The 25,139-nt window shown below is 33.0% G+C and overlaps 1 protein-coding gene across 1 annotated transcript in view; it reads left to right on the top strand.

The window, feature by feature from the left end:
* The window catches only part of LOC142332347 (uncharacterized), a 90,732-nt gene that overhangs the window by 41,149 nt on the left and 24,444 nt on the right, over positions 1-25,139 (top strand). The window contains exon 2 of the mRNA XM_075378752.1: positions 13,920-14,124. Coding sequence (XP_075234867.1) covers positions 13,959-14,124 — 166 coding nt within the window. The 5' untranslated portion in view covers positions 13,920-13,958. The remainder of the gene's footprint in view (positions 1-13,919; positions 14,125-25,139) is intronic.

Raw genomic sequence — 25,139 nt, 5'->3', positions numbered from 1 at the left:
ATGTTAAAAATCAGACGGGTGGATAAAGTGACAAATGAAGAGGTATTGCGGCAAATAGATGAAGAAAGAAACATTTGGAAAAATATAGTTAAAAGAAGAGACAGACTTATAGGCCACATAATAAGACATCCTGGAATAGTCGCTTTAATATTGGAAGGACAGGTAGAAGGAAAAAATTGTGTAGGCAGGCCACGTTTGGAATATGTAAAACAAATTGTTAGGGATGTAGGATGTAGAGTGTATACTGAAATGAAACGACTAGCACTAGATAGGGAATCTTGGAGAGCTGCATCAAACCAGTCAAATGACTGAAGACAAAAAAAAAAAATAACCAATACCATAAAAATATTACAACTTCGTTGCCGACTTTATTTTACATTCATTCAGAAGAGTGAAAAAAGAATAAGAAAATACTGATTTATAAAAATATTTATAAAATGATTTAATAAAATAAGTAAAAAAATATTTAAAACAAATTGAATATGTCGTGATATATTGAAGAGCAGCATTTATCAATCACGAATATTGATCGTTTAATATAATAATACAATGATAAAAATACAAACTACAGTCTTTAAAGATAAAATCATACATTTCTTTATTCGATATACATTACTAGTACATATATTATTAATACTATTAACAAAACAAACAAATTTAATGAGCTGTGTACATACAGACTTAATACTATATTATACAGCCAGACATGACTTACCATTTAAAGAAATGTAGTTCATATTATATATATATATATATATATATTAAAAAAAAAACATTTTCACACCAATTAGCGTCCCTCATTAATGCACTGTCGACATTGTACAAATAGAAATAAATATGTCATATTATGCAATTAACATTTAAGATTATATGGGAAAATAAAGATCTATTACTAAATGACCTATTAAACTGAATTATACGGGATAATATAAACTACTATAATATACGAATACCCTGACGACATTCCTTTCCAACAATATATTTACACAAAAGATGGAGGTTAAGAAACGTACCATCAACCGCCCGGCAACGATGTCTACTAGCGCTCACATTATCAACTTAATCACTAAACTTCCAGACGAAGGGGGCAACCAAAAATAGCTTTATTGTTTCATCGACCACTACTTTACCGACATGAGACAAAAAGGACCGATAGACGTCCGTATAAAGAGTTTTATACTGCGCATGCGCCAAGTTGTTATGGCAACATATTTATTTTAATCAGCCTATCGGGAGTTAATTGTAGGGTAACCATAAATATAAAATTTATGTACATAAATAAATATTTGATTATGATCGATGAATATTATTAATACATTACATAGATCACGTTAGGAACGGATAGATACGTTATTCCGTAGATAAAATAATAAAAAATACAAAAAAAATATATTTGATTACATATAAACAATTATTTTTTAATGAAAAAAGGAAACAAATTAGAAAGAGTATACGTTAGGCTCGGTGGCAACAACAAAGTTGTACTCTCCAGTATTAGCTGTCTCCTCCACCAAGTCATGGGATAGGAGGCTTCGATGGTTATTGATTAGTAAGACTTTAGGCATCGCGCTTCAGTCCGCATTCAGTGCCCCCGGTGCGGTGGTTTAGGCTACGGCAATCAAGACATTTGGATGCCTCTCTGCATTCCCGGATACGGTGTCCAGCGCCACCGGAGTTATAACAGGGATTGGTTCTGTCCGGGCCGTTACAGTCTCTGCTACCATGTCCGGTGCCCCAACAACGGTAGCAGCGCTCTCCTTCTACACGAATATAGGTCCTACAATGGACCCAGCCAACTCGTAGTCTTGATGCCACCAGCTTTGTGGCGCCTCTATGTGTCGTGATGACGGTGGCGTTTTTAGTGTCACCATATGCTTTCCTGAGGGAGGTGACCTGGAATGTCTTCCCCGCGCCGACAACTCTGGAAACCGCTTCTCTCACCTCCTATTCGGTTGTGTCTACGTCGAGGTCCTTAATATGGACCACAGTCCTTCTGTGGGGGTTTGGGTGGTGGTATGCGGGGGGGAGTTGAGGGGGGGTCGGAAAATGTATGATCTGGAATCTGTCCTCAGAAAAATTCGGGGGTCGGGAGGGTCGAATATGTATCCGACCAAAAGTGCCCCCCAAAAAATTGGGAGGGGGATCGAGGGGTCTATGGAAGGTATTAGTCTCGGATCGGATAGATCCGAGAGGATTTTGGAAAATATTGGTCAGGGAAGGAGTTATTAGGCAAGGAACATCCCCTTTATAAGAGCCTCAAATACACACAAATACACACATAAATACATCTTCCGGAAATTTCTACTAAATTTACTTTGTAATTTTTTTTTACTTTTAAATGACCTGTATTATTAGTTCATCCTTTATTTATACTTTAATGAAATAAAAATGAATGAATTAACAGTATAATATTTATGGATGTTTAATATAATCGTATTAATTTATTATTAATCGATCTTGAAGCTTCAATATTTGCATAACCCGCTACCCAAAATTTTGGCCGAACGATACTTTTTTCCATTTACAGCTACGCTGCTGCAAAAGCAATAAAGCTGTAACTGGGAAATTAATAATAATTTAAATAAATGATTTCTTTATAAACAAGAAGAAATTAAGAAAATCTTCCACCGACCTCTTTTTGAAGTCGAACTATTTTTATACCAAAGCGCGTCTGTTAACGAAGGATTATATAAATGCGTAAGATAAAGGAGAAATTGTGCGAGGGAGTAAATAAAGCATTCGTCTAGACCAAACCGATTAAAAAAATGGTAACTAAAGCTGACAGTTAAAAAAAATATTTTAACCGAAAAGGAGTTTACCAAGAAACGGACTCTAAACTAGGCTAGCCTATTGTTTCATTAATATAATGGTGTATTTATAATAAACAACTAGGATATTATTTTTGTATTTTATAAATATATGACATATTAACACACATATATAATGTGTATGTAATTATTATTAGTACATGTAACAGATAGCAAATGTTTCTTTATGTGCACTAAACGTACAGTTGTTCTGTTATATAAATTAGAGCTAAATGAACAAAATCGTTCAGCCAATTAACTACGATGTTATATTTTGTGTTTTTTTGTTTGTTTAGTATATATATATATATAATTATTTATTCAACAAAATATACAGTTCTAATAAAGTCATAAGTTATTTAACGATTAATTAAAAACTATTAAGGCAATTTAACAAAACAAGTATAATGTTAAATTAACACCTCCCCCCCCACCAACTATGAGTAAACCTCTCGACAAAGCAGTCGATCATTAAAATACACATTCGTGTATATCAGTTAAACATTCATAAAATATTATACTGTTAATTCATTCATTTTTATTTTATTTAAATAAAATAACGGATGAATGAATAAAAGAAGTAGTTAAAAATTAAATATTTTTTTATTTATTTGTACATTTAAAAAAAAATATTTTCTATAAATCTATATTTTTAATTAAACAGAATTTAACTGCATTACAACTTTCTAAATTCTGATCACTATATCCTGAAAATCAATTACATTTTTTTTTAAACTTAAATTAAATTCCAGTTTTTTCCACCAAACGATTGAGATAAAAAAAATTCACTAATTTCGCGATGAATTTTTCATTTGAATTCTTTAACGCCTGAAAAAAAATCCGGCAATTGCTAGCGAGCCTACAACGAAATTTTACAACCGATCGTTTAAATGTATTCATCAATTGTATATCCATGTGACCTATCACTACATCTTAATTTCAGAAAATTAAAATTTTAACAGTTAAAAAAAAAAAATTAACACAGTTGTTTCTACACGGTTTATACACCAACTTAATTAAAAATATAAATATATCAATTTATTGAAACATAATATTCTTTCGTTAATATAATACGAAGATATATATAACTAAACCGTGCGCGCATACCGTATTTAATTCGCGCGGATGTGGAAATAATGACGGCGACGTTGGGTACTAAATAAATTAACGTAATTTCACGACTTACATAGAACAAATGTGGATTGTACGGTTGACACACCGGTGTAGCCGCGATCCTTAACCCACCGGGTACCGAGTCGACCGGGCGATCGAGTTCGAGACCCGGCCAGACCGGGTTACTTTTTTACATTTTATTACTCATTTATTTAACTAACGCTCACCTGTGACGTCACGACTTACATAGAACAAATCTCGATGGTACGGTCGATACACCAGTGTAGCCGCGATGCTTAACCCACCGAGTTGGTCTAGTGGTTAACGCGTCTTCCCAAATCAGCTGATTTGGAAGTCGACAGTTACAGCGTTCAAGTCCTAGTAAAGCCAGTTATTTTTACACGGATTTGAATACTAGATCGTGGATACCGGTGTTCTTTGGTGGTTGGGTTTCAATTAACCACACATCTCAGGATTGGTCGAACTGAGAATGTACAAAGACTAAACTTCATTTACACTCGTACATATCATCCTCATTCATCCTCTGAAGAATTATCTAAACGGTAGTTACCGGAGGCTAAACAGAAAAAAGAGAAGCCGCGATGCTTAACGCACCGGGTATCGAGTCGACTGGACGATCGAGTTCGAGACCCGACCAGACAGAGTACATTTTATTACGCATTTATTTGACTAACACTCACCTGTGACGTCACAAAATAGCAAAGGAATACAACAGCATTCTTGTGGTGGGCTGCGATTTTGTAAAAACTTTTTTTTTGTAAATTGCTCTACAACCGCATCTCCTTGAACGTTTAAGTTGAAAATCTAATGGTATCAACGCCCCGTATAAAGAAGTAATCTGACCAAGTTTGGTTAAAATCGGTCCAGTAGTTCTACATATAAGGTGATATGTAGGCCAACACCGAACACACGTACATACGAACATCCGGAAAATTTCAAACCGGTTTTTTGAGTTCCTTAGATGTCAAAACGGCAAATTCCGGAAATAACCTCATATGCCCGAATTGGACAGATTACAATACTTTTTCCCTTCTAGAATTACAGAGCTATCTATTATAGAGGGCTCTATTATAGAGCCCTTCTATTATAGAGCTACGATTTCAAAATGGAGGCCATCTCAATTTTTTTATCTGCAATAGCTTTGTAATTATTTGAGAAATTTTTGCTTGTTTTTATTTCTTCCACTAAATGTAATAAAAATTATTTATAATAAATAAAAATAGGAAATTAATAATAATTATTAGCTTGCATTATGATACGCATGCTTACTGCCGGGTCTGCAACAACTCGACTATTTGTCAACGGATTTTTACAAATGAGATATCATTTTGTAAAAAATAAATTCCCTAATAAATTTTGCGATAAGAAAAATTTGATTAAATAAATAATTAAAAAGGAACTGAAGATTATAAAAGTAACAAGACCACCATTTTGAAATTTTTGAATGTATCGTTTTCAAAATGTTTTATTTTATAGGACAATACACTAGTCTTAGATTTGACAAATTTAATTAAAGTAGGTTTACCCTTTCCTGAGAAATTGTTTTTTTGCCGAAAATTGCGTCCAGAAGGGAAACTAAGCAAAATAGGAATAATATCGATATGAACTTTTTTGCTCATTTTGGCGAATACTCCGTATACATTTCAGAAAAATGTATTTTTTTTTGTATCAGGGCATTCTCTACAAAAAAATTCATGCTAAGATGAATTTTATAAAATACAAAGTGATTCAAAGAAACGGGAAATTTTAAAAATTAATTAACGTTAATGAAAATTTTTTTTTAGAAAATGAATTTTATTTCATGTAATTGTACAAATGTTGCCATTTTAGGATACATACATTTTAGTTTATTTTGTAAAGATGACATCTTCCAGGTGACCTCTTCTTCTACGTAAACACTCACGAAGTCTCTTCGTTAAATTGTTCATGGTTTGACGTAACATCTCAACTGGAATTTCCGCAATTGCTTCTCGGATCTTTGCCTTCAGTTCTTCCGTTTTAGCGGGTCTACTGCGGAACACTTTGCTTTTAAGGTGACCCCACAAAAAGTAATCGCAAGCTGAGAGATCAGGCGATCTGGGAGGCCATCTAATGTCACCATTTCGTGAAATGACACGTTGTCTAAACAATCGGTGTACAGCTCCCATTGATATTCATGCAGTATGTGACGTTGCTCCGTCTTGTTGAAACCAGGCTGTGTTGAAACCAGGTGGAAATCTCTTTTGTTGTTCCACAACAAAGGTTTCAAGCACGGCTACGTAACGAGCCGACGTCACTGTAATCGCAAGACCGTTGTCATCCTCAAAAAAATAAGGGCCTATAACACCGTAAGATAACATAGCACACCACACGGTCACTTTCTGGCTGTGCAACGGACGCTGGTGTAGCTGCGTAGGATTTTCTTGTGCCCGGTATCTGAAATTTTGCTTGTTAACAAATCCACCGAGGTGAAAATGCGCTTCGTCTGACATCCACAGTTCGTGAACAAACTCTTCGTTATCTTCTGAAGCATTACATTACAGAATTGTGCTCGCAACAACTGCACCGTTCGGTTTAAGTTCCTGGACGATCTGCAACTTGTACGGATGGAATTGTAAGTCCTTCACTAACATTCTTCGAACACTTGAACTATGCAATTGTAAAGATGCTGAGAGACGACGGATTGACCGATGTGGACCACGTGTGACAGCATCTTGTAAAGCTTGAACATTCTGTGGTGTACGGACGGTTCGCTCACGGCCTGGAGGTTTCTTTTTCATTGCCGAACCGGTTTCCTCAAAATTAGATATCCATCCATGTTTTAATTGCATGTGCTGATGGAACACGGGTGTACCGTCCCAGTAAAATGACGGCGAAATTCTCTGCGCGCTCCCTCCACACTGTCATTGTTTTTGTAAAATGCTTTGATAGCAAATGCATGTTGCGCACCACTCCAAGGATCCATGACAATTAAATGGCAGGTTAGGTTAGAGAGGCTAGCGCCACTTATCAAGTGGTACCAATCGCCCACGGCTGCCAACACAACTTTAAAAACTTCCCGTTTCTTTGAATCACTCTGTACTTGCAGAAACAAAAAACTAATGTAATAATTTTCAGAATAGAAAAAATTTTTAACATAAAATTAACATTTCCTAAAAATAAAAAAAAAATAAATATGCTGAACAATAATTGAAATAAATTGGAAAAAAATCGTATGTAAAAAATACTATTTACGATCTAAATATAGATGCACATTTCGATTACTAAGTAGTCATTATCATTAGATAAATTTATTTTTTAAATAAAATGAAATTAAATTTTTTTATAATACTTTTTATGTTTTCTTCGGTTATTAAAAATTAACCATTTTTAATCATTATAAAATTTATTAGAATTAAAATTTATAAATAGATTCTTCTCTTAATGTGTATTTTATAAATCATCAGCCAAAAAAAACCAACCGATTTAATTGAAATATTTACGTTATAAAACAAAAATATTTACATAAATTATCGCAAACATGCATTTAATAATAAAACAAGGAAGATAAAAAATAAAGGCCATTATCCTCAAAAGAAAAGTACGTAATAAAAAACAAAAAAAAAACCATAATATTTCATATCAAAAAATTTGAATGCATTTTGATAAAATTACATAGCTATTAATATCAATAAATATAATAAATAAAAATATAAAGAAGCTAAATATAAATATAACACGGCTAATTTAATTCATTATTAACTAGATCGGCGTAAATAAACAAAATTACAAACGCATAATGAACAAAATATGTGTGCATCTACATAAAATAGAATTAAATACGAATAGATAACGATAATATCTTTATTATCCATCAAATTAATGTAAAATTAAATAGGTCATAAACATAATTACATAAACATTTTTTTTTAAATTGAACCAAGACAAAAAAGAAGAAAAAATTGCCCTGAAATGAAAAAAATATTCCACTACGCTCACACACAATACAATCTGAAACTTAGTTTTCAAATGCAGTGCATTCATACAAATTATGTAACTCGTATCTCGTGCACTCATTTAAAATTTACTACAGACTTCAAAAAATAGATTTCAAAGATTGCTTCAAGGGCTTATTGGAAAAATTTTTTTTTTTTATTTTCAATCCTTTTTAAGTAATACAAGAACTGAAAACGGATGATAGAATAAGAGATAAATATTAAAAAATTTAAAAACGACTGCCAAAAACCGCTGTTCTTTAATATAGGACAGTTAAAGAGCGTGCGGGTGACAATTTTGTATAAAGTACTAGCAGACCCGGCAATGCTTCGCTATTGCTAGATTTGATTATATTAAATGAATATAATTGAAAGTTTGGTAAAACATTAACAAAATGAACATTATGGAACTTCGTAAAATTTAACCTTTCCCTTTTTCCCTTTACCTTTTCCGATTTTCATTTTTACTATATTCCCTTTCCCTTCCACCCATTTTCCCATTCCTTCCTCCATTTCTCTTTCTCTTATTTCCCTTTCCCGTTTTCTTCTTTTTCCCATTTTCCCTTTCTTCCCTTTTAACTTTTTCGATTTTTCCCTTTCTCCCTTTTTCCCCCCACGCGTAAATCGGTCCATTAGTTTTTTAGTCTACAGCGGACAACACATATCGGAAACATTGAAATGAAATCGTAAAATATTTAATTTAGTGTGTGTTGCTTTTTCGTCCAACAGATAGAGCTGATTTTAAAAAAAAAGGCATGTTTTTACCTATCACAGGTGTGACATTTTAGGTATATAAATAGTAGGTATATAAAAACACGCGCGAATTCGAATGCAACGTTGTATCAAAATTTCAAAGCAATCGATGAAGAACTTTCGAGATTTAAAAGATTTTTAACAAACGAACATTTACATTTTTATTTATACATTATATATTAAGAATACTTTCCAATTTTTCCTTTCTCCCTTTCCCTGTACCCTTTTTCCCGCGCAAAATCGGTCCAGTTGTTTTTTAGTCTACAGTGGACACACATACGAACATGCCTTTTGTCTATATATATATATATATATATATATATATATATATATATATATATATATATACATAGAATAAAAAAGTCTGTTTGTATATTTCGTAAATATCTCAACCCCAGCGCCACCTAGCGAGTCCATTTTTTGCAAAGATATTTCTTTTCACGTAACTAATATACAATCTGAATATGAACCAAATCGGACCATAAATGCAATTTTTTCAAATATCTAGACCCCAACGCCACCTAGCGGGTACAAACTAATTCAGAAACCTTCGCGGGCGTTCGCACAACAACTCAACAAAGTTTCATCGCAATCGGATGAACAGTTTAGGAAGGCATAAGACACATACAGAGAGACAAACATTCATTTTTACATACATAAATTTGTATGTAGTAAATTTTTTTTTTTAATTTTTTTAATTTATTTGAACATATATATATCCTATGACAATCCCGGTAATATAAGGATTCCAACGCGGGGTCGTACATCTAAATCGGTTCTGACGTAGAGCTGCTATGGTGGAAAAAAACATATACATACATACATACTGTGTATGTGTTTTTGGACAGTGGTGTCACAACAAATATCCAGTTTGAATTTTGAAAATCGGGCGATTGGTTGCAGAGATATTATAAGGGAACTCCCTTATTTATTTAAAGTTTATTACCGGTTGATGGCGACAATCGGTCTAGCCTGACACGAGGTACTCGCATCGTCTCACCAGTCTAGCCTCACATTCAGTTCCCACGGGAAGCCCATCATTGTTAAACGGAAATATTTTTTAATTTATTTAATATTATTTCAATTTATTTAAATTAAATTTAATTCTATTATTTTTGTAATATTATTCAATCGAATCATTCACTTCAAACCCAACTCGCACAAAGATAAACGCTCACAGTTCACAGTTTATTAATTTCGTTACAGTTTATACTTCAACCGGAAAATCTCCACTACTACATACATATAACCCACCGGGTTGGTATAGTAAAGAACTCGTCATCGTAAATCAACTGATTTCGAAGTCGAGAGTTCTAAGGTTCAAATCCTAGTAAAAACTTTAATACGGATTTGAAAACTAGATCGTGGATACCGGTATTTTTTAGTGATTGGGTTTCAATTACCCACACATCTCAGAAACGATTCATCTGAGACAATACAAGAGTACACTCATACACATCATCCTCTTAAGTAATATCTTACGTTGGTTCCAGAGCCTAAAAGAAAAAAGAAAGGCTACATATATAACTTATGACATTCCCGATAACTCACGGTTTTTAACGCGGTGTCATACATCTAAATCCGTTCGCGTTCGGTTGTTGAGCTGCTATGGTAGAACAAACACATATACACACCTCCTAAATATATTAAAACTCCTTTATGGGCAGTCGTGTAATCAGAAATATAATCAAAGAAACACCAACAAATATTATTTCTACAGTTAAATCTTTAGGCGAAATTTCTAATCCTTTTCAACGAAAATAGGAATGACTGGTTTCACCAATACTTTCCAATCGAGTCTTAAAAAAAGTTATTCACGAGTGGAGAAAGAAAATTTATGAAAACTAAAACACCTATTCCTTCAAAATCGGCAGAGCAAAACGCCGCATGGTTATTAAACTAATTATCTTGCCTTCACAAATGATCTTGTAGGAAGGAATCTTGTAGGAAGACTCCAAAGTAGCAACAAAACGAGAAAATATTACAATAAACCAATAGAAAGAACAGGAAAACAAATATATGTTGGAAAAACACAGTGTATGACAAATACATTTCCGGTCACCGTGGCGCGAGTGGTAGCGTCTCAGCCTTTCATCCGGTGGTTCTGAGTTCGAATCCCGGACAGGCAAGGCATTTTTCATACGCTACAAATTTCCATTTGATCTAAATGACCACAGCAGTCGATGCCCACATATCTCATACAAAAAAAAAGTTATGAAAAAATAGAAAAAGTAAAAAGGCTAAATGCCTCGGAGAAACTACAGAATGGAACGTCCAAAAAAAAATAACCCTAAAAAGTCTGGTGAACAAAATGGAATCGGCCGATCGACCAAAACAAACACGTACAAGAAAAATCTATTCTGTAAATTCAAAATTAAGGTCTTCAATATTGTGATTTGCCCGTTTAATCTTTCTTTGAACCTTTTAAAAGAAATAAAAAAAGAAGATTTTTTTAAGGAAAATATTTAGTCCTGTGAAGTAAAAAATTTAATACGTAAAAACTGCGTCCCCAAAAAAAAAATTACTTCATCAAAAATGTAACTAAATAATACGTGAAAACAAGTTAGCTCGCACTGACCAGAAGGGCAGTTATAATAGAATTTTCAAGAAAATCTTCCCTTTTCTACGAAGAAGAAGCTTCTAAATACAGGAAAAAAAGAATTAAGGAAAAAGACCAATAATAGCCTTAAAAAGTCTCTTTAACGAAGGAAAGAAATGACAGGAATGCTAGGAAACGTGGTCCATAATTGACCGAAACGAATAAAAATAAATAAAGTGGACAACACAGCTGTAGGAAATTCCTATCACGCGGCTAAAGTCGCGTTCCGGGAAAGTCTTATGACTGTGGGTTGTTTCTGATGCACGGTTTATACACACAACTTAATTAAAAATCTTTATGATTTAAAAAAATTTTTTTTTCGTTTATTTAATTGGATGATTTTAACTAAAGCGCGCGCGCGCGCATACCGTATTCAATTCGCGCAGTGTGGCGGTACTAGTGGCGATGGTCGACACTAACTAAACTAGTGTAATTTCACAGGTTATATAGAACAAATTTCGCTTGTACAGTAGGCAGACCGGTGTAGCCGCGAGACTTAACGTATCATGTACCGAGTCAAACGGACGATCTAGTTCGAGACCCAGCAAAACCGAGTTACTTTTTGACATTTTAAATATGGTTACTTAATTCTACCGCTTACCTGTGACGTCACAACATAGTAGTAGTTAAGAGCATTTTTTTGGGGTGGAGGCGCGATTTTGCAAAACTTTTTTTTTCAAATATTGTTATTTTTTAATCGTTATCAAATGTGCCTAAGAAAAATACGACCTTAATAAGGCAAAATCTCGAGATAGTGAGAGTAACCTTACTCCACAGCCTCACCTCCTTGACTTTTTAAATTGAAAATTAAATGGCATCAATGCCACATATATAGAAGTAATTTGACCGCGTTTGCTTAAAATTAGTCCAATAGTTCTGAAGATGATAAAGGTGATTTAGAGGTCTATACCGAATACACGTACATACAAACATTAACATCCGGTTTCCAATCTGGTCCAATTTCCATCTGTTTTTTTGTGTTCTTAAAGATGTCAAAACGTCAAGATTCGGTGAAAACCGCACATGCCCAAATTGGACCGATTACAATACTTTCCCTTCTAGAGCTACAGCGCTATCTAAACGGGAAAGTAATATTTTAAAATACAGAGTGATTTTTTAGTCCTGTTACCCAATTATTAATGTCAGGTAATTTTTTTCTAAGAAAGGGAAATTTTGTTTTGTGACACGAAGTTGGTAGTGCTACTCAACCGGTATACATACGGCAGTGTGAGTTGATTCTCTTTGAGCTGTGTAAACTTCTGTGCCGTTTCCGGTCTTGTTACGAACAGAATGTCTTTTACCATAGAACAACGAGTAGTTCATTCTTGAACAATATTTAGCTACGAAACCGTACGCGAGTGTAATCATTAAAAATTAAATTTGTTGGTGTTCCTCCGCCAGAAAAAATGTCAATTTCTAGGCTAGTAAACCGATTTCGAGAAACAGGTAGTAATTACGACAGAAAACGTAGCGGTCGACCAACTCGCTTGACAGATGACGTTTTAGAGAATGTGAAAAGAAGATTGCTGAATTCTCCTCGGAAAAGTTTACAAAAACTTTCCAGGCAAGTCGGTTTGTCATATTCAAGTGTTCAGGAAGCCGCTAAAAAATTAAAATTGTAACCGTATCCCGAACGATTAGTCCAAGACCTTAGTCAAACAGTCAAAACTGTCGAATTTGGGCGGTAGAATTTCCTAACAGTTTACAACACAAATCTTCGCATCCTGAAAAAATTGGTGTGTGATGTGCGATATCTAATCATCGTATAGTCGGACCCATAATCTTCGAACAGACAGTAAACGGTGAAGTATACAGGAATATTGTGCGCCAATTTGTGTCCCTCCTGGAACCTCAAGAACGGTATTGCTGGTTTCAGCAAGACGACGCTACATGGCACACGTCTCGAGAAACCGTGGATTTTCCGCAAGAGTTCTTTGATGATCGAATAATAAGCAACGGCTTATCGCCTCCAAGGTCCCCAGACCTCACATCTCCTGGCTACTTTTTGTGAGGCCATATTAAGTCCGAGGCCTTCAAAAACAATCCTTACACTATTGATGAACTTAAAGTCAATATTACAGACTCACGAATATTTCCAATGCAACTCTTAAAAAGGTTTCTGCTAATACGCTGAAAAGAGTCCGTGCTTGTATAACCGCAAGTGGTGGGCATTTTGAGCATATTCTTTAACAATTATGTAAGTAATAGCTTTTTATTAAATCTCTTTTGTAAGTAAGAAATACATTTTTTTATTCCACCTAAATTTCCCTTTCTTAAATTACATTTAAAATTGGGTAACAGGACTAAAAAAAATCACTCTGTAGTTTATGTATATGTAACTAATGTAGTTTTTCATTTAATAATTTTATTTTTGTTTATTTATATGGTAACACATAACGGATCACAAGAAAAATTTCCTCGACAAATAATCATCGAAACTAATGAATTTTGGTAGAAATATAAAAATTAATAAGTTCTGAATATACAATAAAAATTAATATACAGATTTAGATGAGAATTAATTTCTTTCATTTGAAATTGTTAAAAATTAGTTTTTTGATAACAATTTCAAAATTAGTTTTTTGTTAACAATTTCACCTTTTATTATATAACTATTTTAATATAGGTATTTAATATAAAAATCAATAATAAATATTATAATTTATTTTCCAGATTTAAAGTAAAACAAAAAGATAAAAATAAGCAAGAAAAATGGAGAGCTACTTGTTAACAATTTTCTTTATCGCAACTGAATTCCTCAACACCATCTACGGCTATTCTTCCAACGAACCTGCCAGAGCGTGCGGAGATCACTTAGCAGATGTACTCGCTTTAGTCTGTAAAGACAGGGGTTATAATTTTTACTTTTCACCAGACGGTAAGTATAAAATCGATTATAAACATAATTAAAAAACAGTACGATTTATTTGCAATTATTGTAATAAACGTTACTTTTAAATCACTGCTTTTAAATCGTTATTACATTTACTTTTAAATATTAAAGAAGCGAGGAAGATGTCGTCATGCTATTTGGAGTTAACTGTATTAAAAACTAATTTTAATAAATACTGGTTGATCGAGATTAATTATTATAGATACAAAAAGGATCGTTTTATATTAGAATATTTTGTAGTTACATAACTTGAAAATTACAATAGTTGATTTCAATGTTTTATTTGTTAACATTCCTTATCATTGTAGGATAAAATAAAAGGTAAGGATTAATAGCGTGTCAAAAATGAAATACCAACAAATAAATATATACGAGGACATTCTGATTCAAAAGACCTTGAAAATCACATGGCGAAACATCCGCCTACAGTAATGTTTGTGTGTTGGCCTCTATTTAGTATAACATTTAAGGAACTGGTTGACGTAAAACTAGAGATTTTGTTAAGATTACTTTGATTAATGAAGTAATGTTTTCTATTAAATAATCTAAATAATCCACGCGAAGGCGAGAAGGTATGAAGGTAGAACTTTTCATATCTCAATGAAAATATCTAAAGATTAATTTATTTCTTTTTATTAACCTTTCGATACTAATAATAATATTTTAAAAATTTGTTTTTTTTTCGAAAAATTGTCTTTTAGTTAAATATTTGTGTAAAACATATTTGCTTAATTCTGATGAATTTTTTAACAGAGAGAGGAGGTTTAACGAAACTTGGTTAAATTTTCCTAACTCCAAACCATGTTAACATAAAAAATTAGAATTTTTTCGCAATTTAGAAGGATACCATTTTTATTCCGCATATTGATGTTAATTTTTTTTTTAATCACTCTTATATTAATTCGCTGTTGGAATAAATAAGGGATATTCATGGTACGGAACCTTTCAGTCGAATTTTGAAGCACTTCCGCTTATCCATTCGCTCTGAAATTTTGCATATTGATTTACTCCTGATGACAACACATTTTAGCAACATTTTCAAGTCGCTAAGATGCGTTAATTAGTATAAAACATGCCCCTTGAATTTATATATTTTCGTTTACATACATTTTCTTAGTGAAAGAATTATCCGTGAATATGATATTATCGTTTTAATCAATTAAATAAAACGAAAGTATTTTTTCTACGACCGAAGCAATAATTCAAATTTCATACAACCGTTACATTCGATATTTATGTTCGATGATTCGTGATAATGAGCTAGTAAATAAAAGTCATTACTCCTCTTCGATCGTAAATGAGAAGTGCGCATTTGCCCCGCGTAGATTACAAACTAAGATCAAAATCACCTTACAAGCTGCAACAAAAAAAAAATTAAAAAAGTAATTTTGCTGCCGACAGAACTTGAACACACGACCGCACGCAAGTGAAAAAAATGTCCCGTAACTTTTATTAAATTATGGCTGGAGTATGGAAACCCAGAATTTCCTTTGGTGTATCCATTGTAGACATTACTGACTACTTCAGCGTATAAATGCACGAGATATTTTAAAATGTGAGACTAGAGATCTAATATTCGTGTGATATTTGAAATGTATATTAGTATATAAAATAATATTTAAAGATATATGAACTTTTACAGCTGCCTTTAGTTTAGTATGCTGTATTGAAAATTGGAGGCATGAAAACTTCGAAAGATTGCTCAAACCTATGCGCCAGCGCAGCTGCAAAGTATAAACTTATGAATACTAAAAGTTTTTTTTGTTTTCAGTCATTTGACTGGTTTGATGCAGCTCTCCAAGATTCCCTATCTAGTGCTAGTAGTTTCATTTCGGTATACCTCCTACATCCTAGATCCCTAACAATTTGCTTTACATATTCCAAACGTGGCCTGCCTACACAATTTTTTCCTTCTACCTGTCCCTCCAATATTAAAGCGACTATTCCAGGATGCCTTAATATGTGGCCTATAAGTCTGTCTCTTCTTTTAAATATATTTTTCCAAATGCTTCTTTCTTCATCTATTTGCCGCAACACCTCTTCATTTGTCACCTTATCCACCCGTCTGATTTTTAACATCTCCTATAACACCGCATTTCAAAAGCTTTTAATCTTTTCTTCTCAGATACTCCGATCGTTCAAGTTTCACTTCCATATAAAGCGACATTCCAAACATATACTTTCAAAAATCTTTTCCTGACATTTAAATTAATTTTTGATGTAAACAAATTATATTTCTGACTGAAGGCTCGTTTCGCCTGTGCTATTCGGCATTTTATATCGCTCTTGCTTCGTCCATCTTTAATAATTCTACTTCCGAAATAACAAAATTCTTCTACCTCCATAATCTTTTCTCCTCCTATTTTCACATTCAGTGGTCCATATTTGTTATTTCTATTACATTTCATTACTTTTGTTTTGTTCTTGTTTATTTTCATGCGGTAGTTTATGCGTAGGACTTCATCCATGCCATTCATTGTTTCTTCTAAATCCTTTTTACTCTCAGCTAGAAAAATACTAAAAAGTAGAAAATAAAAAATATACAAAAAAACTTTTTAAAAACCACTCACTAAAAGGTAAACTCACTAAAAGGTAAAAAATAATTTTAGGACGGTATTTCAGAAAGGATTTGACAAGCTTTTGATGGTGGTATGTAAGATTATGTGAAAGTCATAGGTTCAGATTAAAAATTTCATGTTTTTGTAAATTTTTTTATATGTGTGGGGTACCCTAAACAGTGCCTAAAGAAGGTAATGTGGTCGCTTGTTATACCGAAGGTCCTGGTTTCAATTCCTAGATAGAGCCTGAAAAATTTATAACGATCTCAGTAGTTAAGAAACTGTAGAAATAACAAAAAAAAATTAATTAAATACTTATAAAGCCAGAACAGGATTAAATAATAATTTTGGAAGTCATTAATTTATTTGAATATGTATTTAAGTACACATACAAACATTCCAGTTTATTTGATTATTTTATTTTTTTAAATTAACCAAGTTTTATTGGTTTTTTAAAAAAAAGTATTTTTTTTTTAAAGTAATTTAATAAAAATTTGTATACCCACCGGATGATCTCTCTTTTCCTGTTTAGCCTTAGGAACCACCGTAAGGTATTACTTTAGAGGATGATATGTATGAATTTAAATGAAGTGTAACCTTGTAAAGCCTCAGGTCGACCATTCCTGAAATGTGTAGTTAATTGAAACCCGACCACCAAAGAACACCGGTATTCACGATCTAGTATTCAAATCCGTGTAACAGTAATACCTTTACTAGGATTTGACTTCAAAATCAACTGATTTCGAAGTCGAGAGTTTTCATGTTCAAATCCTACTAAAGGAAGTTACTTTTAATTAGATTTCAATATTAGATCGTGGATACCGCTGTTCTTTGATAGTCGGGTTTCAACTAAGCCACGATCACGAATGGTCTGAATGTCATTTACGTCTCAGGAATGGTCGGCCTGAATTTGTTCAAGACTAATTCACCGGTACAGTTACACTAGTAGTCGCTAATGACTTTAACTGTTGATACGATTAAATAAATAAAAAAAATAATAAAATAATTGGAAATAATTTCAATAGCTAATTTATCACAAATGACAATGGAACTTTCTCGTATTGTTTTATTAGACAAAAATACTTTTTTTGATGAAATGCATATTTTTATTTTTTAGGAATATTTTTTTTCTATGCTAGTACATTTATAAATATAAAACCTTGAAAATAATAAAAATTTAAATTAATTACATATAAATCGTTACATATAAAACGATTTCGGAATATGTTTGTAAATTATTTACAGGAATTGAACAAAAATTATAAAATTCAGTAAAATACCCATTTTGAAAATGTTAAATGTTTTTATTGTTAATTTACTATTTTTAATTTATTTTTTTTATTTAAAAGGAAATTTCTGGAGTTCAATATTTTTTTATTAACTCAATACCATAAATTGTTTAAAAACGGCTCTAAAAACACTGACGAGTATGCTAATGTTTTTTCTTAGCGGTTCAGTCGTAACAATAAATTAAGATCTATAAAATAATCTCTAAAAAGATGTTTTATATAGTTTCAAAGATGCAAATGCAGGAAACAAAAGACTCCCGTCATTATAAACAGATGAGGTTACTGTAGGGAGGGGGGGAGGCTGTCTCAAACCTATTTGTATCAAATAAACATTCGCCATAAATAAATAAATAAATAAACGTAATATTTAAAGATAAGTAAATTTAGTACTACAAAGGTCAAGTTCTCAGAAACCATTAAATTTTCAACAAATACGTACTTTTATTTACGATTATATCCAGACAAAACGAGACGAGCCGGAATGGCGTGAACGAGAAATTGATGTTTTTAAAATTACAACCGCAAATACGTTATATGCGGCTATTAAAAATTAATTCAAAGAATTTACAACGAACAAAATGAGTGACAGCCGTAAGCTAAAGCATATTACGACCTTCATACAACAAAGGATTCGACTCAAGAGAACAGACAACGGCATTGTACGCATTTATAGCATAAAGGGGAAAAAAGTCGTACAATTTCATTATTAAATAATTGCCTTTTTTGTTAATTCTTCTTTTTTTGCGTATTTATAATTATTATTTTATAATGCGTTTCTTTTTTAATATTATTAACCGATTCTAGGTAAGGCCCCCAAAGGGTGAGATCAAGGCGAATTATCTTAATATGCGTCGCGGATAATTTATTCTCTATCGATTCGTTCAATTAACGTAAAATGATAATCACAACTTTATCTACGTTGAAAAATAAAAATAATTAAAATGAAAAACCCTGTCGGCCTTTGTAGCACGACTGGTAGCGTCTCAGAATTTCATCCGGAGGTCTCAGGTTCGAAACCGGGTCAGGCGTGGCATTTTCACGCGCAACAAAAATCGCCATCAATGTCATCCTCTGAAGCAATACGTAAAGATGGTCTCCCGAAGACTAAAAAAAAAAAAAAAAAACCTTGAAACGATCTATTTTTCAATATGAAATGACCATATTGCCTACCGATTCAGGGGGATGAAATAAGGAGAGAATCATCGGACGATGACAACGCTCACCGAAATGGTAACCGTTTACACCGAAGGAAAAGATGCCGCCGTGTGACGATTCCAGAAGCCACACCACCCCCTCCGTACCATTTTTTTTTTCCTGTTTAGCCTCCGGTAATTACCTTTCAGATAATACTTCAGAGGATGATATGTATGAGTGCAAATAAAGTGTTTCACTTCCACCATTCCTGAGATGTGTGGTTAATTGAAAGCCAACCACCAAAGAACACCGGTATCCACATCTAGTATTCAAATCCGTGTAAAAATAAACTGACTTGAACGCTGGAACCCTCGACTTCCAAATCAACTGATTTGGGAAGACGCGTTCACCACTAGACCAAACCGGTGGGTGACCCCCTCCGTACCTAGCCCTGATCGGCTTTACCCGTGGTCATCTTTTAGATCCCAGACTGATCTACAAGACGAGGTCATCATGTTGGTCTCTGTAACAATGCCAGCGATGCAAATGCCACCGAGTTGAAAAATTATAGATTTTGAGAAAAATGCCCTACAATAAAAGAAAATTAAACGAACAACACCGCAAAACAATTAACACCAAACAAAATGTCAAACATGCCTATGATGGCAACTTAAACGCTCAAACGACCCCAGCCACCCGTGTTACACAAACATCCATTTCTATACACCCTTCCCAACTCGCTGAATAACCAATACTTCATATCGATAATAATATGTAAGATTACATATTACCACAGGACCTTTGGATTGGGACGGGCAAAAAGATTTTTTAGCGGTTTGAGTTTTTTGGGTTGAATAATGAGAACTGCGGAAAATACAGTTCTGGCAGTTGTTTTATTCGATTTTTCAGATCAAAAAACATAGGAAACCATTAAGCTTATCCCTAATATACTAAAATTTTACCGACAGAACTGGAATCAACGCAAAAGTTTTCGCTAGGCATAACTCGATAATAAAACAATTTCATACATATGAAATCTTTTTCTGTATGAATCTTTTTCCTTATTTAAAGTTGAAGAATCAGTTTCCAGATAAATTATTTCATCTCGCAACTTACCCGTTGCATTGACCCGAGTAAAAATTTTAATTTTTTATATCCTTTAATCTTTAACTAAGAAAGTTTTTAAAAAATGAAACCGACGTTGAAAACCAAATAATGCGATGCGCGTATATAGAATTCCCACTGCCCCTACAGATTCTGTATATTATATATAATTTATATCGGATATGAGAGGTTTAAAACGATTTACCTCGTTTTTTGATGATTTTATTAACGGTGCTATATATCTTGTGTAGACCCTCACATTATCTACCCTACAGAAGACCATATAACATCACCTAATGTGACGCATACATATGGAACATCCAGGATTCTCAGTGTCCCTAACTGTCGGAGAAAAAATTTTTTTATCAATTTTCAAACTGATTTTTTCAACATCACGGTACACCAGCGAAAAGCAGCTGCTTTGATTGTAACAAGCTTTATTTCAATCGGATTAACGAGGGAAACGTTACGCGCAAACAAAGATAAAAAACATATATATATATGAAAAAGTGACATGGTAAAACAGGACAAATAAAATGATTAAATCCCAAAAATTAACTTGGTCAACATATAACAAAATTGCCTTTCGACTAAAACAAAACTTAAACATTATAAAACTGTAGTTCAGCCAGAAGTCACCTACGGAAGCGATACCCTTTTTCATAATCACTCAGAAAAACCGAATTGAAAAAATTCTGAAAATAGAGAGGAGAATTGTCAGAACGTGTATCAATAAAAAACACCAAAAATAAGGCCGATGGTGGATTGTGCCGAATGAGGTGGTCTATCGAGAAATAGAGCCTGTTACTGATACTATGCGGAAAAAAAGAATCTCTTTCTTTGGTCATCTCATAAGGACACCGGAAACAAGACTGTCAAGAAATATCGTTGAAAAGCTCCGGTTCCAAAAGCTAGAAATAGGATGGATCAAAGAAATTAGAGAAGATATGAAAGAATTGGGAATTTCCCTGACTGACCAACAGAATAAAACTGGAAAAATTATAAAGCTAAAAGACAAAAACATTAGATTTAAACAAAAGACAAACGACAAAATACAACGAAGAGGTTGTTTACAGATGAAGAAAAGAAAGCAAGATCTGAACGGATGAAGAAATACTGGGCAGCTCGAAAGAGTAAAATAACACGCTTTTCTCAGAAAAGATCCAACTAAAATTGACTTAAGTGGTCCCATGTTGGCCGTAAAAGCATAATAATATATATGTACGGGTCGAAAACATAACCTCCTTTTTCGAAGTAGATTAAAAATTAGCCAATAATTTTTACCCCTTCATAGAAAATTATAAGTTTATTTATCTATAATTACTGTTGTATCTTTGTATTTTTTAAACAATTTTACAAAGTTATTTTTTTAATTTATTATCACCACTTCGAAATTATTTTCTTAAAGATTAATTTTACCCGAATGTTTTTTCTTGAATATGAGAGTCCCCAAAACGAAAAAAAAAATGTTTCGCAGTTTCAAATTTTTAATGCTCAAAACGTATTTTTTTAAACAATAAAGTCATTAAAATAACATTATACCCCTTCCCTGATGTGAGTACTCCGAATTTAAAAAAAAAATATCGATTTAATATCAATTTCAGTGATTATTTAAATCATTAAAAAAAAGTCCCCTGATTCACGAACCCCTAAATTTTCCAAAACTGGAACGCTAATATTAAAAAAATATTAAAAATTTTGGTTACGCTTTATTTTGTTGAGCAACTTGCCCTTCAAAATTTCAATTTTCAAAACTGAATCGTATACTTAGCCGGGAAAGTTAAGCAATTCATTGCCTTTTTTTTTTATCGATAGAAACTTTTTTATCGATTTATTTTATAATAATAAACATGTTATAAAGCTCTTAAATAGAGTAGCTTTATTTCAATTCGGTTTTTAAAGTCTAAAAAAAAGTTAATCTAAAAATTTTTACCAGAGATCTCGGATAATACCTGTATCTCTATGCTGTTGAAGAGTTAATAAACCCTTCCAACACTTTATGATTACATAATTCATCGGCAACGACATCGGTTAAAAATATGCTTAAGACGTGATTACCTGAAAGCAGATTGGATTTCGTAGTCGAGAGTTCTAAGGTTTAAATCCTAGTAAAGACAGTTAATTTTATATGGATTTGAATACTAGATCGTGGATACCGGTGTTCTTTGGTGGTTCTTTGTTTGTCTGCTAATCCTCCGGAACCACCGTAACGTATTAATTACTTAAGTGGATGAATGAGGATATGTATGAATGTAAATGAAATGTAGTCTTACACATTCTCAGGTCGACCATTCCTGACATGTGTGGTTAATTGAAACCCGACCACCAAAGAACACCGGTATCCACGATCTATTATTCAAATCCGTATAAAAGTAACTTCCTTTACTATGATTTAAACCTTAGAACTCTCGACTTCTAAATCAGCTTATTTGCGAATACGCGTTCACCACTAGATCAACCCGGTGGGTTGAAGTGTAATCTTGTACAAATTCAGGCCGATCGTTCCTGACCCACCGGGTTGGTCTAGTGGTTAACGCGTCTTCCCAAATCATCTGATTTGGAAGTCGAGAGTTCCAGCGTTCAAGTCCTAGTAAAGCCAGTTATTTTTACACGGATTTGAATACTAGATCGTGGATACCGGTGTTCTTTGGTGGTTGGGTTTCAATTAACCACACATCTCAGGAATGGTCGAACTGAGAATGTATAAGACTACACTCATACATATCATCCTCATTCATCCTCTTAAGAATTATCTAAACGGTAGTCACCGGAGGCTAAACAGGAAAGAAAGAAAGGCCGATCGTTCCTGAAACGTGAAGTTAATTGAAATCCAAACACCAAAGAACACCGGTATCCACAATCTAGTATTTAAATCCGTATAAAAGTAACTGCTTTTACTAGAATTTGAACATTAGAACTCTCGACTTCGAAATCGGCTGATTTGCGATGACGAGTACACCACTAGACCAACCCGGTGGGTTGAAGTGTAATCGTGTACAGATTTAGGCCGATCGTTCCTGAAACGTGAGGTTAATTGAAATCCAAACACCAAAGAACACCGGTATCAACGATCAAGTATTTGGTGGATGGGTTTAAATTAACCATACATTTTTGTAACGGTCGACCTGTCTTTTCCTGTTTAGCCTCCGGTAACTACCGTTCAGATAATACTTCGGAGGATGAATGAGGATGATATGTATGAGTGTAAATGAAATGTAATATGTAAATGAGTGTAATTGAAACCCAACCACCAAAGAACACCGGTATCCACGATCTAGTAACGGTCGACCTGAGACTGAACAAGACTACACTTCACTTACATTCTTATACATATCCTCACACGTAATACCTTACGGTGTTTCCAGAGGCTAAACAGAAAAAAGAAATAAAGATATCTAATATGGAACCTACAATTAACCAGATTAGATCAAGTTCAAAGATCTAATAATAAATAATAAAATAACATCAGGCCGAAGATATAATAACTGATAGGCGTATTTACTAAAATTAATATAAATAAACAACAAAATAATAATAAAAAATAAAAAGAAAACCTTGTACATTGAACCGTGCGTAAAAGTTAGGCCTTAGACACGTGAACAGAATTAATTACATTATCGTTTAAAGTCTGAATAGAATTTTAAATAAACAAAAAATTATTTTCAAATAACAAGAAAAATAACATCAGATATATATACATAGAATATTTCCTAATCCTTAGTATTAATAATGGCACATTTCATACGCTACAAAATTCCATTTTATCACTGTCAGGATTCCCTATCAGATTTTGTGATAAATCAATCGAAAAATAAATAATAAACGTGTCAAATTCATATATTTTTTTTTAAATTTCAGCACATAACAATAATTATCGATTGAAATTTTATTTATATCGCCAACTATTCACTTAATTTAAGATGAAAAAAAAACAAGAGGATACACCTTTTAGAATCACGCTTCGTAATATTACATGACAATCTACTTTCACACAAAAATACAATATAATAAAATATTTAACCAAAAAATACAAAAGCAAACCAATACCTACATAACACTCATTTACAATAGAAAAAACAAACGCCCACAAATTCAAACGAAATAGATTAAACGAAGTAGTACATAAAAATACACAAAACAATATGCACATTATCAGAAAAAAAACTCGCTTTAAATCTATACACAAACTTTAATAAGTTCTACATTGGAAAAACAGGAAGTAACTTTTCCCACCGGGTTGGTCTAGTGGTTAACGCGTCTTGTCTTCCCACTAACCACTAGACCAACCCGGTGGGTTAACATATGTGCGTAAGAAAAATATGAGTTTAATTAAGCGAAATCTCGAGATAATCAGGATGTGACCTTGCTCTATAGCCTTAACCCACCTCTTAACGCTTGACCTCTTAAGTTAAAAATTTAATGGTATCAATGCCCCATACATATAAGTAATCTGACAGAGTTTGATCAAAATCGGTCGGATAGTTCTGCAGATATAAGATATGAAACACCGAACACACACATGGGAACATTTCCATACAACATTTTTGTTTTTTGGATTCCTTAGTTGTCAAAACGTAAGATCCAGTGTAAACCGCATAAACCCAAACTGGACCGATTACAATACTTCCCTTCTAATGCTATAGCGCTAGGCGGGAAAGTAGAATTTGGTATAGATTTTTCTCTAATGGTAATCTAAACTACATGATTGAACACCTAACTCCAGGATAGTGCAATCTACCTTCAGCCCTCACAGTAAATAGCAATATCAGACTTTATTAGGAATTTTTCTTTTATTATTTCACGGTGACGTATAATAAAATGAGTCAAAAATTAAAATTAGATTTAAAACTAAACGCAGAGATAATTAGGAAGAAAAAGGATAAAAACAATTTTGGATTAAAAACTGCTCAGTGTT

This window comes from Lycorma delicatula, chromosome 11, assembly GCF_047948215.1.
Source record: "Lycorma delicatula isolate Av1 chromosome 11, ASM4794821v1, whole genome shotgun sequence".
NCBI lineage: Eukaryota > Metazoa > Arthropoda > Insecta > Hemiptera > Fulgoridae > Lycorma > Lycorma delicatula.
This window is presented reverse-complemented; position numbering and strand designations above follow the sequence as displayed.